The 20,203-nt window shown below is 34.1% G+C and overlaps 1 protein-coding gene across 1 annotated transcript; it reads left to right on the plus strand.

Annotated features, from left to right (window-relative positions):
- The first annotated feature begins 6,603 nt into the window (after window positions 1-6,603).
- Window positions 6,604-19,170, plus strand: LOC128984794 (uncharacterized). The gene is made up of 3 exons (XM_054404164.1): window positions 6,604-6,745; window positions 16,009-16,048; window positions 18,663-19,170. The coding sequence occupies exons 1-3, from the start codon at window positions 6,628-6,630 to the stop codon at window positions 19,084-19,086; spliced, it is 582 nt and encodes a 193-aa protein (XP_054260139.1). The 5' UTR covers window positions 6,604-6,627; the 3' UTR covers window positions 19,087-19,170.
- Window positions 19,171-20,203: the final 1,033 nt, after the last annotated feature.

Consider the following 20,203-nt stretch of genomic DNA (forward strand, 5'->3'; position numbering starts at 1 on the left):
TGGCTACAATTTCTTTCACAAAAAACAAAACCAGATATAAAGTAAAAATATCTGGTTTGTGATGGACAGACTTTTAAAGAAGCCTACCTGGTGTTCTTCAATTATTTCACTTGAGTAGCTCTCGAGTCAATTCAGAGTAAATGTAGTAAGGACCTTGCAAGGTATGATTAGAAATGAGATGCCTCTGTATTTAACACATACTTCTTCTTCTCCTTTCTTATGTATGGGGACGATTACTGCCTCTTGCCATTCAGTTCCATATTTCCAGTCTTCCTTTTTCCATATTTTAAGTATCAATTTCTACAGATTCTCAATTACTATATTTCCTCCTTTGTTTAGTATCTCTGTTGTTATTTGATCTTTTCCTGAGGCCTTGTTGTTTTTCAGTGTCTTTTCTGCGTTTTTCTCTTCTTTTTTTTGTGGTTCTAGGTCAGGTTGGACGTGGCAGTAGCTACCTTCAATGTTTTGGTCCGCTGTGTCCGATCATTAAAATATTCTTTCCACCTTACAGGGACTTTTTGGTGTTCTTCAATTAACTTGCCATCTACCATTTAGACTAGTCTTCACTCCATAGGAGCGAAAGCTGAATCTTTTTTGAAGAATCTAATTTTCCTAAAGAAGTCTCTTGAGTAGTTTGTCAAGCTATCGTTTTCAGCTTTATACAGCAAGCTATGTATATGAAACAGTTTTCCCTCCTAAATAACTTTTTGAAATTCCAATTAGGCTTGTTGTAGCTCTCCCTGTGTTCTGTGTTATTACTGTTCATCCAGGCCTAGCATTTGCTCACATTCATGGTCAAACCATGGTTTTTCATCTTCTTCTTTCTGCCACATACTTCCTCTGCCGAGTTTAAATTTGCTGCCTCGAAATGGTTCCAGTTATAGAGCGGAGGCTGGTCTATACCCCCCCTCCCCCCTGGTGGGAATTTTTGAAATATACATTTTTGTGCTCGTATTGACACCTACTTTAAGATTTTATGTGTTTGCCACTTGTGAATTACAGCATGTTCCAGAAAACACGAAAATATCATGATAGTTAGAATATATATACATAACAATAATTTGTTTTTCTTTTCCGATTTAGTTTGGCTCTTTTACCCGACTGATTTTCATGATTAAGGTCTCAAATTGAAGGTATTAATGTACAGATTTCACATCAAGCATCGGCATATATTTGTCTACAGTCCCACTCGGCTTATACGTAAACGACATTTTCTCCCCATGTATTTCTTATGGTAGTTAAATTTGGTTTTTCTTTTCCGAGTTCGTTTGGCGCTTCTACCCACCCGATTTTCATTATTGAGGTCTCAAATTGAAGGTATGCACCAACAGATTTCACATCAAGCATCAGTATATATTTATCGACGGTCCCACTCGGCTTATACGTAAATGAAATTTGCCCCCATGTATTTCTAAAGGGAGTTAAATTTGTTTATTTTTATTTTCCGAGTTTCTTTGGCTCTTCTACACGTCCGATCTTCATGATTGAGGTCTTAAATTGGTAGTATGCACACATATATTTCACATCAAGCATCATCGTATATTTATCTACTTTATTACTCGACCAAAAAACACAGATTTTATATATTTTTTAATTTGTATTTCAATTTAAATTGTACGGTATTTTACCATTTATAATTGTACCCTATATATTTTGGTCTAAGAACCTTCAGTGAAATACCGGCTTGCATTAAGATATAAGTTATTCAAATCGGACGGGTTTCAAGCAAACGCAAGGTGAACATCCAACATAAAAAAAATTATAAGGTTTTTCTATGATTGAATATCAATAGCTCCAGTATTGTTGACGTTTTTTATATGTTTTAGACTCAAAATAATCAGTCAATTATAGGCTTTAATTTGAGCTATTGATCGTTTGAATCAGTTAAGTTTAAGATACTGTATTACACAATCAAAAATCATAAATTTGATTATTTTTCGGATATGATATTTATTTTAACGCTGCAGTGCAGCATGGGTCCTTTAGTATAGATTGTTTGTTTGATTTGATTTGATTTTTTGATTCCTGTGCGTAGGACGGGCCCACAGCTAGTTAGAATTTGAAAATGCAGGTATGGTGAAGTCATCAGATTGTTCTCACAGTGACATGCAAGGAAATGAAATGAAACGAAGTGAGCAAAGTATTTTGCAAGTACTGTACTTGATGCTTTTGAACAATACATTATTCTGCTTGAAGTTGAAAACCGTGATCAGAATTCCTAGATGGTCTGTTTATCAGCAGGGAGACACGGGTACAGACCCGAATCGGTGGAAGACAATTTACTCAATGTAGATAATCTAGGGAAAGCTGCATGCAAACATATTAGTTGAGATATGAGCTAAAAGAAATATTTTTCTGGAGTTTTACTGCTGTCCCAGGAACGTGATATTAACCTTGAGAAGCTGATGACATACCCATTAGATCCAGGACCATGGGCATTAGCCACTACCGATGGATGCCCAACAAAAACAGAAAAGGCCAAACTGCTCCATGCTTTGGAGAACAAGGGTATATAGTAGACGAACCTTCCAAGATTGAAGAATGTATGTATGTAATTGACGGTATGGCTTACTTTTAGGTTCTTTCTAATATTCCAGAAACCTCTGGTGAACTAGCACAGATTGCCTTCAGCCGTTTTCCGAAATTCAGCAGGATATACTTTATTACGGATACCTATTTAGATATATCTATTAACAAATATCGAAAGGGAGAAGGGGATTTGGAGAAACGTTTTTAATGAGAGGTCCAAAATAAAGATCCCATGGGATTAGAAAAACATCCGCTAATGGTAAAAATAAGAAACAACGGGTTAACCTGCTAAATAATGAATGGTCTCAGCACAAATATGCATAAATTCAAACAAGCTTCAATAGACGTTTCTAGGGTAATGTAAGGTTCTTTTTGGAGATATTTTGAAATTCACCCCCCACTTACAAACAGGGTTGATAAGAGAAACTTATTTTTTTTTTAAAAGGCAACCCATATCAATCGGCACATTATTTTAAAGAGATTTAAAAATAAAGTTAGTGTCGCAAATCCGATTTTCATACGAGGAAAACAAAGTTTTAGACGTTAATTTTACTGGAACCTTACATTCCAGTAAAATTTACGTCAAAAATTTCTCAATAAAATTTATTTAATTTAAATATAATCTCCTAAAATCTCTTTCCTAGAGGTACTCGTTAAATCTAATGTTATTTGGATATATTTAATTGAAAATCAATTCAGGCCAATTTGAAATCCGCATTGCCTGCAGGTTTGCTGCAGCAGGGGTATTTTATTAACTTTTTTTATTTTCATTTGAAGCCTTTGAATACACACTGAAGAAGTCCATAAAAAATATTTCACCAGTAATTAACGTAGGCTACCCTTATGTAATTTTAATAAAACAGTTTTTAAATTTAACAGTTTTTCTTTATTTTCCGAAATACGCTGTAATTAAAAGAGGCAAACAACTGAATTCTTAATCTGGTAGGTAATACCAACAAAAAAAAAGTATAAGTCATAAATTCCCACGGGGGGGGAGGGTTTCATATTGGTGGCTCATGGTCTATTATCGTCTATATTTTAATTTTCACCCATATCTTCCAAATGTTGAAATCTGTTCTCATCTTCAAGTTTATTTTTGTTTACAGAAAACTAATTAAGGCAACGAAATCATATGCCATTGAAAATTAATGGCAAAATAGTGATACAATTTCAAAATCAGCAGGGGGGGGGGGTGTGATAAACAGTAAAACAAACCAGACAACTAAAAACCTGTTCATGGAATAATTAACAGTGGCTATACCACAGAACTTTAAACTGTGCCACACTACCTTAATGATTTTTCGAGTTTCAATTAAAAATGTGACTTCTTTGAGGAATCTGCAGGCAGTGAGGGGTGATGGTCTTATTATGTCTACGGGACTTTTCCTTGCAACAGAGGAGGAAGTTGCAGCTGTCATAAAACAACTTCTGTCGAGGGGAACAACGCATGTTGATTTCTTGTCTGGCTCTTTTAACTGTCAGAGCATATTTTACGCACATTGACGGACGTAGTCAATGCTTCTATCAAGAGTGGGTGTTTCTCTGAAGAACTGAAAAGGGCAAAAGTTATTCCAATCTTCAAAAAAGGGGACCCCTTGATGCCAGCAACTACCGTCCCATACCTGATTAGTTCTATCATGCATGTTTTCGTCAAAATATTGGGAAAGCTGTTCTTGAATTAATTGTTAGAATTCATTAATCATCACAATTTTTTTATTTGATCAATTTGATTTCAGGAGGGAAAATGTGCCGTGGATAAAATTTATAGCCTTACCAGTTAAGTAATTGAGAATCTGCACAAGCAACTCCTGACACCCACCGTCACTGTAGATCTTACTAATGCTTTTGACTGCGTCGACCACAGTATCCTCTTGTCAAAATTAAAACACTACGGGGTCCGAAATGTTCCCTTGCATTGGATAAACTATTGTCTTTTAAACTGAACGCAATAGGAGTAGGTCTCCAATAATCTGTCAAACCCAGCTCTGTTATTGTATGGTGTCCAGCAGGGATCCATTCTTGGCCCAGTTTTATTTTTGATTCACGTTAACAATCTGCCAAAATTATCTGGATCTAGCTAATTGGTTCAGGATGCTGATGATATGACTCTCTGTTGCACTGCAAACAATCTCCCACATCTAAAAATTGAAACTTTTTATTTTTAGAAAAACAATTTATCCGTTTTACAGCACTGTGAACCAAGTCCAGACCAGACATATTAATTAATTAATTATGAAATGAGGGAACTGTCATGAGGAATTCAATTCGCTCTGTTTGGCTCTTCTTCTCACTTCAGCAAGAACTAGTGACATAGTTCACTATAATAATGATATTGTACAGTATTAGAAGTCTTTGAAAAAAACTAATATAATATAAAATGACACTGTTCTAATCTATCATTACCAAACCTAACTTACACAACAGTTAACAATTCTGTTTTATATGGCAAAAGGATGTGTGAGAAAGGTAGGATATTTATGTGGATTCGTGATTGTATTAAGTCCTCCTAAATAGGAACTGATTAGTTAACAATAATCAATGCTCCAGTTGAACTTATACATGCCTTTACGCCTTTACTATCTTTGTTTGTATTGTCTCAGGCTTCTTATATTCGTAGATGGTCCATCAATCCTTATTTTGTTCTTTGTTTACACTTTGCAATAACGGCGACAAAGACAAACCTAGACAAGAATTACAAAAAAATCCTGTATTTAAATTCAAATGATTCTAGTTCATTTTGTTTTTGCCTCCGAAGAGACATACTTGTACCATTGTTTTTAGGTAAAAATCTAGTTTGCGATGATATATAAATTGCCATAGGTTCCCACGGTGACCTTATTATGCATAATTTCCAAGTGCACCAAAACAACACGGTTATAATTCTGTTGAGGTTGTAACGGTCATGGTTGACTCATTTATTCCCATTCTTTTAAATTTATTTTGATCACCGTTGACCAAGGGCTCAATTATAGTAACCACCTTGACAACGTCTGTATGAAGGCATCTGCAGGCTGTTTTGCCTGAAGAGTACAGACAACATTTTTTCCAGAAAATGTTTTCTAATGACCTAATTTATCCTCATCTGTCTTATGGCATTGCACTTTGGGGTGGATGTGCAGAAGCGGACTTCCAAATTTTGTTCTGTGTTCAAAAGAGAGCACTCAGAATTGTTTCTAAATGGAAGGTGCGAGAGTCATGTAGAGCCGTCTTCAGGGAGTTGGGCGTACTGACTCTTACCTCCCTGTATATCCTGGATATCCCTTTCCAAATTCAATGCATATTAACTGAAGGCCAGGATATACACTAATATCCTACATGGGACAGAGAACAATACATGTTAGCTCAAAACAGTTCACGAGCAGCATTAAGCCCTCTCAGACAGGAGTGAGGTTCCTGAACAGGCTCCCTGCAGTTAAGGGAATAGAGGGATGAAATACATTTTATGCTACTTCTAAAAAGGTTTTGGGTTGCCAAGGAATACATCCATTTTGTTTATTGATTTGGTGTTATTTTTCAATGTTAGTGTAACGTTTCTCCGATAATCATTGGTATTACGGATTGCTTAATATGTTATAACCTGTATTTACTACTGTTGACGGATATCATTCAAATATTTAAATTGTTTTTACGGCAGTAAAAATATTATGGTTATCACTATTATTATTATTATTATTATTATTATTACCATATCAGTGTAAATTTATAACACAAACACAAAAAATACATATAATCAAAACTGCATTTTATTTGTTGTAGTTTTTTTTTAAACAATATCATGACCACAAAATTTAAAAAGTTTGATCAAGTATCATTAGACACGATTCAGGGAACAATTAAAACCATTACTAAAATTAAATAAATTTTTTGTAAACACAAAGTTGTACATTTTATACAGTAGTAAAAAAAATACGGCAACGGCTAGTTCATATGGATGTTGTAGTTGATTAAGTCAGCTGATCAGGCAGCCAGCCTATGAGTCACAGTTCACCTGGTGGCAATATCGAATGGTCGTTATGATAGTTTCGATATGACATTCGCTCAGCTCTGAGTCAGTCCAGATTTGTCCAGCAGCAAGTCAAGTGATCGAGACGCAGCGCGATGCCCGGTAGAACTTACTACTTCACCACCGAAGGCCTTAAGGAGGCAGAAGAGCGAAGAACCTCCTGCTCCATGCCCCTCATCTTTATGATGATCCTCCTAGTTGTTGGTGTTATCGGTAAGTGATTCTATTTTATCTAGCATAACTAACTTTTAGATTTTTCAGATAATCTAGCTGCTGATATTCTAGGGTTGCCATGTAGCCAGTTTTCTGTTGCGGTTTCAGCTTTTCACAAATGTCCCGGTGGATTGAAAAGTGCTATTGAGTCAGTTAACTGTTCCAAAGTTGGAAATATTGAAAGAATAATCCTAAAGTCACACTAAAAAATGATGTTAAGATTTAATTTGCACATTCATGATTAATATATAAAACTACAGTAATAAGATACATGATTTATTGAAACGACTATAAATGTTTATCGTAGTAGTAAGACTTGTGACAAATAGACTTTATATAAATGTTTTATTTATAATTAGTTAGTATTCTGTGAAAGACTACAATCTCAACCTCACCTCCCAAAGGAAGGAATATGTCTCTGCTTAGCTCAACCAAAATATGACAACACTGTGATATTTATTTATAAATCAAGTGACTTATCTTTAATTATTTTAAGTTAAAATGTTTCATATTTTGGTTTACTGTATCTCGCAGCTTATTTACGACCCCGAGACTGTGACTTTTAACGGTGGTTAACGATGCGACATACCACTTAGAAAAATATTTTTTGTACTTTTGACAAATTAACTCTTTTTGTATGACAAATTAAAAAAATTCCTAAATCTGAGTCTCGTGGTAACAACCGTACTAATACCGAAGCCAAAACATGTCCATACATTTTATCCTGGCATAAAACCCGTATATTAAGGAGTTGCTCTTAAGTACGTCTTATACAGTGGTTTTTGACAGTATTTACCATTGTTGTTAGATTAATTAAAATTGCTATTTAAAGTTACCACAAAATATTTGTTGAATTTCGATACTTGTAGAAACTACTATACTTACTACTACTTATAATAACACTGTTAAGGTAAAGTATCTTATATTTTGCGTTTTTTGGTTGTTTTAACAGGGTGGTTGAAAAGTAACTTGCACCCCCCTCTTAACTTGTCAATCATTTGAGATATTTGAAATCTGTTTGTGGCAACCTTCTTAAGTATGAAGGGCTACAATAATTATTATAAATTTTGACAATTTTGCCGTTAGGGTTAGTGGGGGTAGGGGGTATCTCAAAATTTTCAAATGACAAGTATAGTCGAGTTTGGTATTATTTTAGAGGTCGTGACGAAACATAAAAATTGACATAAAGAAAACCAAAATCGGCCCACTAATAACAAAATGGCGTCCTAAAACGTTTCAAATCCAAATAACCATGAGGGTGGCTGAAAATTAACTTGCATCCCCTTTAACTTTTTAACTATTTGAGATATTTAAATCGGTTTGCAGCAACTTGTTTGGATATAAAGGGCTACAATGATTATGGTGAGTTTTGAAAATTTTGCCCTTAGGGGTAGCGGTGGTAGGGGGTAGCTCAAAATTTTCAAATAGCAAGTATAGTCGAGTTTGCTATCATTTTACAGGTCTTGACAAAACATAACATTTAACATAAATAAAATAGAAGTCGGGCAATTAATAACAAAATAGCAGCTAAAAATGGTTAAGACACTGGTTATTAAAAGTAATTTTGAACTGCCATTTTTTTATTAATGGTCCGATTTCTATTTTCTTTATGTTAATTATTATGTTTTGTAAAGACCTGCAAAATGATACCAAACTCGACTATACTTGCTGTTTGAAAATTTTGAGTTTCCTACCCCCGCTACCCCTAAGGGCAAAATTTTCAAAATTACCCATAATTATTGTAGCCTTTCATTTCCAAACAATTTGCTGCAAACCGATTTCAAATATCTCAAATAGTTAAAAAGTTAAAGGGGTGCAATTCATTTTTTTGCCATCCTCATGGCTATTTGAATTTGAAACGTTTTAGGGCGCCATTTTGTTATTAGTGGGCCGATTTTGGTTTTCTTTATGTCAATTTTATGTTTCGTCAAGCCCTGTAAAATGATACCAAACTCGACTATACTTGTCATTTGAAAATTTTGAGATACCCCCCACCCCCACTACCCCTAAGGGCAAAATTTTCAAAATTGACCATAATTATTGTAGCCCCTCATACCTAAGAAGGTTGCCGCAAACAGATTTCAAATCTCAAATGGTTGAAAAGTTAAGGGGGGGTACAAGTTACTTTTCAGCCACGCTGTATACTTTCTGGGCTTTAGTGTAAATGCGCGGATAAATATTTGTTGGTTTGCGTCACACTAGTTATCAGGATAGTGTGTCCGTTTGGAATTTCGTCGTACTGTAGTTGTTGAATCAGCTGCAGCTGTGACTTTGAAAACAACTGCACTTTTACATCAGCAAGTAACACTGATAACGACTATTTCGACTAACGTAATATCTACCCAACTTGCTATTCAGCATAGAAAAAAATGTAAATAGGGAATCTTGATTATTTATTTAAATACTACCATGGACTATTGGATACTGAAGTAGACATCCTATCTATATAGAACAGCGGTAACAAACTTTTTTAAACAATCATAGTTGTGTAAGGCAGTCACAGAATGTGCTCCTGCCCAAAATTATATTTTTCTACCTAATGTTTTGCTGCTGACATAGTTGATGGTCATGACAATAAGCTCACAACAAGTCGTTCGACTTTACCAGGTTGACTTTGGTCAAAAGTTCGTGTATTTGACGGAAGTTAGAGGAGTACCTAATTTAGATCAGCCCAATCTGTCAGTGGCTTACATTAAATACGGCAATATAATTAAAAAACTGGCAACAACTTTAACTTAAATCACAGTATTCGATTACTTTGCAGATAGATATTTCCATATAATAAGTGTATAAGCATGTTTGTAGTATGTAGTCTTTTACACTTGTCAAAATGATTTTCATCTTCACCATGCAGGTATCAGAATTTTATTAAAAAACGGATGGATCATTATCGGTTTGGGTATTTTGAAGAAGAGATTTGCTGCATTTACAAAATGTCAATTATAAAAAAAAATAAACTAAAAACGGCACGAATACGAGTCTTTGTAAATTTGATTCTTTACATCAATAATCACATGAAAGGTGTTTACATTTGAAAATTTGGGGCTGCCCCCAAAATACCCCATTTTGGGGACTGGGGCAAAGTTGTAACTTTGATGAAAAAGTGCAATTTCTTATGTTGTAAATATGTGCCGAGTTTGGTTTTCCTACTGCAACGCGTTAAAAAGTTAACTTTCCAGACTTTTGCCTAACCCTGTATTTATTAATTCGAACGAATGGTGCTTTTGGCTTTTGGGGACATTAAAACGAAATAGTAAAGCGGTACTGGGTTTAGGTCATGCCACGAAACTTACGGCAATAGTTTACACCCTAAGTTTAAGTAGAATCATTAAATACTCTGAAGTAGTGCACAGCAAATTCTTATTAAAACATTAAAACAACACAACACAGCAGCAGCTTGGAAACCCAGGCAAGTCCGGTTGCATTGGGGCTTGTCATAATTGCGCTATGTGACAGAGTCAGGTAACAGGGGTAGCATGAACTGCGAGCATGACTTCAGGGGCGTTCCAGAACTGCGTGCATGACTCCAGGGGGTTAGCCAGATACGTTCCAGAACTGTGTGCATGACTCCAGGGGGTTAGCCAGATACGTTCCAGAACTGTGTGCATGACTCCAGGGGGTTAGCCAGATACGTTCCAGAACGGCATGCATGACTCCAGGGAGTTAGCCAGATAGTTCCAGAACTACGTGCATGACTCAAGGGGTTTAGGCAGATACGTTCCAGAACTGCGTGTATGACTCTAGGAGGTTAGCCAAATGTGTTCATGAACTGTGGGCATGACTCCAGGGGGTTATCCAGATGTGACCCAGAACTCTGTGCATGACTCCAGGGGGTTAGCCAGATGGGTTCCAGAACTACGTGCATGACTTCAGAAGGTTAGCCAGATACGTTCCAGAACTGTGTGCACGATTACAGGAGGTTAGCCAGATGTGTTCCAGAACTGCGTGCATGGCTCCAGGGTGTTAGTCCGATACGTTCCAGAACTGCATTCACGACTACAGAAGGTTAGCCAGATGTGTCCCAGAACTGTGTGCATGACTCCAGGGGGTTAGCCAGATGTGTTCCAGAAATGCGTGAATGACTCCAGGAGGTTAGCCAGATACGTTCCAGAACTGCGCGTAAAAGTATATCAGTTGACAGTGTGTAAATTAAGTATGGAAATGAATCTGTATTTCTTAAACCAAATTAGATAGAAATATTCTGTTTGTGGCATTGATTTTTAACAAAGGTTCTGGGATATTTTACATCAAAAATATTTTTAACCCCTCTAACATTGTGGGTGGGGGCAGGTGGTGAGCCTTTTTCAAATAGCTACCCCTATTGAGTGACCTCTCATTTTGAAGGGGCTGTATAAAGAAATACAGGAATGCAAACCCGAGGTAGACATCTAATCCCTAGCCAAAATAGCAGGTATCCCAAAATTTGATTTAGGGTATGTAAACAACTCCAATTTTACAAATATGGAAACAAGTCTTTATTTTTATTTTTACCGAAATATTCTGTTTTTGGCATTGATTGTTAACAAAGGTTCCGAGATCTTTTACATCAAAAATATTTTTAACCCCCCTGACAGGGTGGGTGTGGGCAAGGCGTGGCCTTTTTTGAAATAGCAACCCTTATTGAGTGACCCCTCATTTTGAAGGGTTTGCATAAAGAAATACAATGACACAAACCCAAAGTAGATATCTCACGCCTCATTGTATTAAAAAAAACCCCGTAAAATGAGGGATCACTCAATAGGGGTTGCTATTTGGAAAAATAAGTCATCCCCTACCCATACTCTGTTAGGGGGGTTAAAACATATTTTAAATGTAAAAGCCCGGAACTTTTGTTAACAATCAATGCCATTAACAGAATATTTCTATCTATTTCGGTCAAAAATATACAGACGTGTTTCCATTTGTGAAATTGGCGCTTTTTCACATACCCTAAATCAAATTTTGGAATACCTGCCATTTTGGCTAGGGGTGAGATATCTACCTCGGGTTTGCGTCATTGTGTTTCTTTAGACAAACCCTTCAAAATGAAGAGTCACTCAATAAGGGTAGCATCCCTTATCCTGTTAGGGAAGTTAACATATATTTTTATCTAAATAACGCGGAACCTTTGTTAACAAATTATGCAATGAGCAGAATATTTCTATCTTACATATTTCGGTTTTTAAAATACAGAATTGTATCCATACTTAATTTACACACTGTATAACGTCGTTCATAAGACATTGTTAAACATAAGTCCTTAATTTGATTTCACAATATGGCGATAAGTAAAGTATTTATAATCCCGACTCACTAGTAAATGCTGATATAAACATTTGTGGGTCAACGTCACATCTCTTATCGTTTACTGAGTCAGCTTAGAATTTCATCGTGATCAGTTACCGATGTTTTAAAACAATTGTACCTGTACATCAGCAAAGGAATAAGATAACGGTAATTTTGATAAACTTGAAACCAGCAAAAAAATATTCTTAATACCGATAACTTATTTTTCACCTTATAACTGCTGCTTAGTAAAAGTATAGTTTACCAACGTATTTATGTGGACATTCTTTCTCCCCTCTTTTATATGGAAGAGAGATGTAATTTATAAACTTAGGATTATTTTGAAATTCACTCAAATCCTTTATAGGAAATAGGATGTTTCTGCGAGATTTTATGAAGAATTTAAATTTGTTCTATAAGTAATTCATATTGTGTTAATTTATTAAATTTTTGTGTCGAAGGGATAATTTCAATTATTTTAAAAACAAAAAGTTGCTCAAAGTTTGTCCTGGTAACATAATACACGCACAGTACCACCCGTTAAAATCATGAAATAATAAGTATATCTTAAAATACTCTCTGTTATCATAAAAAGGATATCCATTTTACAGAAAAAAAGTAAAAAAAAAAACTCAATGATATTAATTTTCGTAATAATTATAATAACTCAATAACTATTTTACTGAGCCAAATTTAAAATGTTCATTCCAAGTCAAGAAGTTCGAGCCAAGTCTACATACTAAGACTAACTAACATGTCGAAAATGAAAACTGAAATTAAAACCCATCGAGACTATGTCAGCGAGAAATGATCGGATTCAAAATACGACTTTTGAGTATTTCACGACTTATGAGTAATCAGTCACGAATCAACCAACCTATTTTATATTATACTTGGAGACATAGATCAACTATCCCTTTAGGACATAGAAATGAGGCTTGTATTTTATAATTAATTTACCATATGTAATTCTTTTGAACGTTTAAGTTCTACTATTAACTCATCAAGGTATTGATATGTTGACAGAAGTAAACCTCCCAATCCTATGATAAAGTTTTCGACAATTGAGAGAAATTGGACTTAGTTAAATGGAGCCGCCGACAGAGTGTGCTGCTGTCAATTACTGATATCTGTCAAAATGACAACATTTTAACCCAGCCATACTGGTAGGGTAATTTGTAAAATCCAATATCACATCAACTAACTATCACAGTATCAGAAATGGGGAGAGAAATACAATGTTTGCATAGCAAGCTGCGAGAGACTCGTTCAACTACGTATTTGTAAAAAAATATGATACCGTCTTGATCAGCATTATACTTGTTATTAAATACCTAAAAGTACAAAAATACGTCAAATAGCATTTGTAATAAAATATTTACACTTATACTGTTTACCCAAGAGATGGTATACATACATATAAAATATAGTAAGTGGTGATCGATTTCGATTAGACTTATATCGACTTTTTATGTACCGTATTTACCGTATTCTGAGTAAACAGTATAAATGTACATATATTTATGACAAGTGTTATTTGACGTATTTTTGTACTTTCAGACAAAAAAAATGGTACAGCTATAAATAATCTATTAATAATGTCAATAGTAATAATAAGGTATAAACGATCTTTTTGAGTTTGATAATAATATCGCATGAAATAAGTTTGGAGTATAGTATTCTTTGAAATAAATTACAAAAGCACGAAGCTGTTTTGTCGTCTTCAGAAGATCCACGAGTAAACATACACTCAGGGTTCATACACAAGAGGGAGGCATAATTTACGTCATGTTTCATAGTGTCAAATAAATAGAAAACCAAGAATAATACTTTTTCCAAAATCGCTTCATTAATTCGCCGTTTTGTATTTTTACATAACGATTTTAATCTTTGATTTTCTTCAACCGATATACAGGGTGTTGAAAATGTCTGGACCCAACATTATATCTGGTGAGTGGTTAAAGAAAAACAACTGATATTTTGTGTACGGATATACTATGGTTTTAGCTATCTTTTGGTGCCTTATGAAATTGTTTAACACTTATAGGGGAGGTCCTGTGAAGGATGCAGTAAAAAGTTTTAATGGAAGCCTATGGTAAATGATACATCATTTTAAAGGCAATTTTTTTCTGAGTAAGGAACCACAAGTTTCATCTCAAAAGGACCACCCTAGCAAAAATGGCGACTGTTTGAAGTTTTTGGAAATAATTGAAAGCTTAATTGGTATTTCTGTTAAAAATAAGTTTAGTAAAACGCCATTTTCACTAGGATGGTCCTTTTGAAATGAAACTTGTGGCTCCTTACTCAGAAAAAAATGGCCTTTAAAATGATGTATCATTTACCATAGGCTTCCATTAAAACATTTTACTGCATCCTCCACAGGACGTTCCCTATAAGTGGTAAAAAATTTCATAAGGCACCAAAAGATAGGTAAGTCCATAGTATATCCGTACACAAAATATCAGTTGTTTTTCTTTAACCACGCACTAGATATAATGTTGGTTCCAGAAATTTTCAACACCCTGTATATGAGACTTGGTATGTATGTTAAGAAAGAAGAGATGTTATAGCCTAACAAATTTATCTTGATCCAATGCATAGTTTTTAAATTCGCGTTCATTTAATATTTTTCATTTAATGGCATATTTAATGAAAAATTCAAGAAAACTGTTATTTAGCATTACAATCATCAATAAAACGACACCAAGTTAAAACAGATAAAAAATAAATTAAATTTTATTTTTGAAAATTTAAATTGGATTAACATAAATTTAATTTAAGCATGGGTCGGTCTTACAATATTAAATCAAGGTAAACAATACACTTTTCCTATTTCCAAATTTGTGCCATTTTGGAAAGTGGCGGCCATTTTTAAAAAGATAGAATAAATATTTTTTATGTTTTATGTAAAATGGGCTAACGTACACAATTTTTACTAAATACTATTTTGATTGTTTGTTTGTTTTATGGATCTTATGGGAAAATCACCGTAAAAATATAAATTGAAAAAAGAACACCTGGAGATACCATGGGTTGGTACATACTTACCAAATGTTATCAAAATCGGACCCCAGGTGTGGTCTGTATCTCTCTACACACATCCACAAACACACACACAGGCATCACTTCGAAAACCTCTTTTTTTGGGTTCAGGGGGGCTCAAAACTAATATTTCCACCAAAAAATCTAACATGAAAATTTTGATGAAAAAATACTTATAAATTATGATAACAATACAATCATGATAATATTTTTAAGCAGGAACACAAAATGAACTCATTCCTGTTGGTTCGAGTACTTGATGAAACACGAGAACCGTTTTTGATGACATTTGCTACAAACGTGTAAATCTTCCTTTATTCGAAAAAGTTTACCTACCAACATGTTTTGGATATGAGAACGGGTTTAAATGGAGTAAGAAATTAGCTGTCTCATTTTCGCCCTTTGAACATAGAATTTCCCAATTTCTTTTCCAGCCATTTTGTAGAGCTTAAAACATTTGTATCTTGAATTGTTTTGGTGAGTACGTAAACTGTTATCATTTGCTTGTTTATGGGTATATTTTGATAAAACTTGGTCAATAAATATATATTTAACTAGACTACTAACATAAAAAAGGAAAAATAGCCTTTATTACCTTCTCTGTAGCACTAAGCCGAAACACTTGTTAAACCTAATGTTATTGATATAGGGAATAAATTATACATGTTTTGGGAAATATTAAAGTGAAAATCCAATGAGAATGGCAATTCGCTTGGCCTGCAGGTTTGCTGCGGCATGGGTATGTACATACCTCTTGGGGTATATATTTTTTATTTAGAAATTTCCCATTTTTATATTTGGTTCAGAATGAGTTGAATTAATTTTCGTGGGAGTTTTACCTAACCTGTCAGGTTTTTAATGATAAATCTATTTACTGCTCATCTTTAAAAATCCCTTACCTCTCCATATTCTTACCCTTTCATGGAATAGAAATTAACTAATATTATTTTTTTCAGCAATGGCCAAGAACAGCACCTATTATGAGTGTTATGAGCCGTAAGTAATAGCCAGCCTTAATTTAACTGCACAATACCATTTTCATACAATGCACATTTTGTTTAATGGCATTTTTGTGATCAATGGTTACAGGTGGAATGACAGCGTGGTTTTTGGATTACAGAACTCATACATCTGTTGAGAAACAACAACTAGATTTCATGTAATAAGTATAAGCCCGGAAAATTAGTAATAACTGTGAACTATTTGTATTTTAAAATCACATTAATAAAAGCAGATACCATAGAGTCAAAAACCACATATGGCACCACCTCCCATGTGAAAATAATCAATTTTATTTCACCATGTTTAGCTGAAATGTATTCATCAAGACCTTACTTTACTCTCCTTTGGCAAAGCCTTACACTACTTGAATTTTCCCTGGTGCTTTTTTTACAAACAAGGGTCCATTATATGCAGTAAAATTAGACAATAAGCAGAAATCCTGAAAGTTGCCAGCTATTAACTTAACCACTATCAGCATGCTGAATGTATCGTCCTTATACTTGTCTCATGAGGACCGATATACTTTAAAATACTACCCTAATTGTGGAATTTTGAAATAAAAATATCTATAAATTATCTAACCAATTCCTAAGTCTCGTTCGTATTATTCCTGTAAGTAAATGGATTTTAAAACATGAATTTAAATAGTGTGGCTGTAGTGTGCTGAGTAGCAATAAATGTAAATCATACAACATTCAAAAAAATATTATTTACTAATAAATTATCTCGTGAATAATATTAACGATGTAATTGTTAGTAGAAAAAATGCATTGTCAAACATGTGAATATATGAACAGACACTTGGAAGTGTCGACCTGTAGACCTAAATTCACTCTCGTTCCCATTTCCCATAACCACCTACGAACTGATCCGCGGTCAAAGGGTAGTTCTGGATCATCCAAACTGATCTGGGGTCTTTCAGGTAGAATTTGGGGTTGCTTGAAATATCTAATTCCATCCACAAAACGAAGGGGACAGGTTCTACTCCCCGAAGTCTATGACTTCAAACACTATTCGGTAGCCTTTTATTATTATTGTCTAATATAAATTATTCAAAACTTCTTAACACAATTATCTCAGTGTTTAATATACAAAAAAGTAACTTGCATCCCCCTTAACTTAACCATTTGAGATATTAGAAATCGGTTTGCGGCAAACTTGCGGATAATTTTAAAGTTTTAGCCCTAATGGATAGTGAGAGTAACTAGTAGGTAGATCAAAATATTTAAAGCGAGGTATATTCGACATTCATATAATTTTACAGGTCTTGACGAAACAAACAATCGACATAAATAAAATAGAAATCAGACCACTATTAACAAAATGACAGCTAAAAATTACGTTTAATAACCAGTGTTTTAAACATTTTTAGCTGCCATTTTGTTAGTAGTTGTCTTATTTCTATTTTCTCTATGTCAATTATTTAGTTTCATCAAGACCTGTAAAATTATATTAATGTTGACTATACTTCCCTTTTAAAATCTCTAGCAACTCCCTACCCCCACTCCCCCTAAGAGAAAATTGTATAAATTAACCATCATTATTGAAGCACCTAAAATCTAAGAAGGTTGCCGCAAACTGATATCTCAAATAGTTAAAACGTTATGATGCCATTTTGCTTTTAGTGTACCGAGTTTTTTTATGTTAACTGTTTAGTTTTGTCAAGACCTGTAAAAATTTTGAGCTAAAACCTACCCCTGCACTCTGTATAAACGAAATACTATAACAAATAATATTTCTCAAATTATTTTCTTACGGAACTTGAACTCTTCTGTAAATCCTAATATTTATACGAATTTGAATTATCTATCTGCTTACTTAATACGATAAGGGGTTTCCTGGTTACATACCTTTTATCACCCACCATATTCAACAGATTTTAACAACTGAGGTGTCAGGGTAAAGCTTATTATCTAGCAGAGTGACGAATGACGACTAACAAGAAAATTGTCTTTAGGGCAAACTACTAGCTTTAGATTTTTTTAGAGTTCGTTTTCAAAGATTCAGTAAGGTATGCTGACTAACTTAAAGGTTTAAATGTGAATAGTAGGCCTTTCAGTTGGGTTTTTAGCCACAACCATAGGATACTTTTCTATTCATTTTCTATTCTATTTCTATATTATTTTCTGATTCACTATTGCACTACATTTACTGCATAGCATGCCCAGTGTATAGCTAGTTACAATGTGAAAGAAATAAAACTATAACCAAGCTAGTTAACAATTAACACTTCTACGTCCAAGAATTTTCATAACTATGTCTTTTAAGTGTGAATAAGCAAAATAGGTTTGTTCAGCTGTGCATACTGTAGATTCTTCACGTTGTAATTTATCGTTAATGTTTTAAGTCACGTTTGAAAAACAATTATGAAAATTTGTTGGTAGTAGAAGTCTTATTGTTATATAGTTTTGTTTCCTTTGTACTATTACAAAAATAGTGGTTTGCGTTAACTAATTGGTTTTTCACACTGAAACTAGATTTACACAGAACAAAAGCAGTAGTGTACTGCAATAGGCAAGCCAAAGTTTTCACGGACCTGCCTTATTTCAAAGTAAAAAAATTATTCAAGGCAATATTCTTTCTTTAATAACGCATATCTTAATTTCAGGATGATCCATCACCGGCCACCCGGCAACTCCTCTTTCAATGCCTCAAGTGACTCTTCGGATGAGGGGAGCCCTACCAATGCCAGCTCAGTTTTTGTCAATGTCAATGGAAGTCTGGGTCTATATGATAAGTATCCTCGCCAAGAATTTCTAGATTTTGATTATGTAGAAGAAGATCGCATCATGATGGAAAGTGAGAATAATAACGTGATTGATACGACTGCCAACTCTTCTGGTTTAAACGTGGATTCTGGAGAAAACGCCAACAAGAATGGACTCCACCTTGTGGGTATCATTGGACCCCATTTTGATAAAAACGTAACAGAGAGTCATGTCATCCCTGAAAATCAGAACGCTGCCACCTTTTTCGTAGAAGATGAAACTGACGAAGACTTTGAGAGTTTTTACTTTGAGGACACTTTCTAAATGTCCTTTCGTGAAATCTGCCTCTGCTAAAGTACCGTATTCAACATTTGCCAAGTGTATTGCTTAGTAGTATAGTATGTAGCTTATTAGTTTAGTATAGCTTAGTACTGAACTATATAGTAGTATATAGCGTAGTGCAGCAAAGCAAACTTAGTAGAGGCAGTTCTATTAAAATAGTAAATAACCTATACTTAGATTTAAAAGGATTTAAAATAGTAATCCAACCACTCTGGGGGATTGACCAAGAATTAAAAAAATTATAATCTTTTGCATTTTGTGATTATACTGTCGTTTTTCCTTTTTACTTATTCTTAAATAGTAATCTTAGAAATTACAGTAGTTTTACGACAATGAATTGTTATTTTATTTTAGCAATTTTTTACTACGAATAATCGTATTTTCCAGAGGGGTTTGTATCTACCCAATATATATATATATATATTAATTTTAAATGCTATTCAGTGACAGAGGTTATCTTTTTGGTTTACTACACGTAAATTGTCTTATATATAAATATTATCAATTATTTATTCTTGTAATCACGAAAATAAGAATAAGGCTCATAAAGTTATTTACATTTAATTGGTAATCAGGAGGCTATAACAAGAACATGAAGTCAAATTATTCCAAAGGTTGGTTTTAACCACGTAGGTTTTATTCATACAAAATTATAAAATTACCTGCTATTGATACGTTCATCCAAGAATTAATGAATAGTGGGAGATTTACATTGCGACTAAAGTCAATTCCAAATATAGCGATATGTTTATTTAATTTGGTTGAAGTTTTATCATAAATAGAACATTTAGGGTAAATCTCTAAAAAAACTCAACTACTACGTAAATATTGTTAATGGTCCCAAACTGTTTGAAATTCATTTTGTTAAATAGTTTTCATCATCAGTTTCATCATTCAATCAGTTTCATCAATAGATCATGCGGTTTCCAAGTAATTTTTCGGCGACATTACCAAACTTATTTGGATGATTACTCTCAGTGTCTGTGTTCTTAAACTTTTATTTTTCCTATTATAGATTTTACACTAACCGAATCAGTTTGGATGGATTTCAGTCCATCAAATACCATGTCTAAGCTTTAGAGGAACTCCAGTAAAAGAT

The sequence above is a fragment of the Macrosteles quadrilineatus genome, unplaced genomic scaffold (genome assembly GCF_028750875.1).
Source record: "Macrosteles quadrilineatus isolate MER2022 unplaced genomic scaffold, UCM_ALF_1.0 Scaffold_1__1_contigs__length_201487025, whole genome shotgun sequence".
Taxonomy (NCBI): Eukaryota; Metazoa; Arthropoda; class Insecta; order Hemiptera; family Cicadellidae; genus Macrosteles; species Macrosteles quadrilineatus.

Excerpts from the sequence above, each read along its gene's own strand:
- LOC128984794 (XM_054404164.1), top strand. The coding sequence starts at position 6,628 with ATGCCCGGTAGAACTTACTACTTCACCACCGAAGGCCTTAAGGAGGCA. Across the intron at positions 6,746-16,008 it reads CCTAGTTGTTGGTGTTATCG|CAATGGCCAAGAACAGCACC; the intron begins GTAAGTGATTCT and ends TATTTTTTTCAG. Across the intron at positions 16,049-18,662 it reads TATTATGAGTGTTATGAGCC|GATGATCCATCACCGGCCAC; the intron begins GTAAGTAATAGC and ends TCTTAATTTCAG.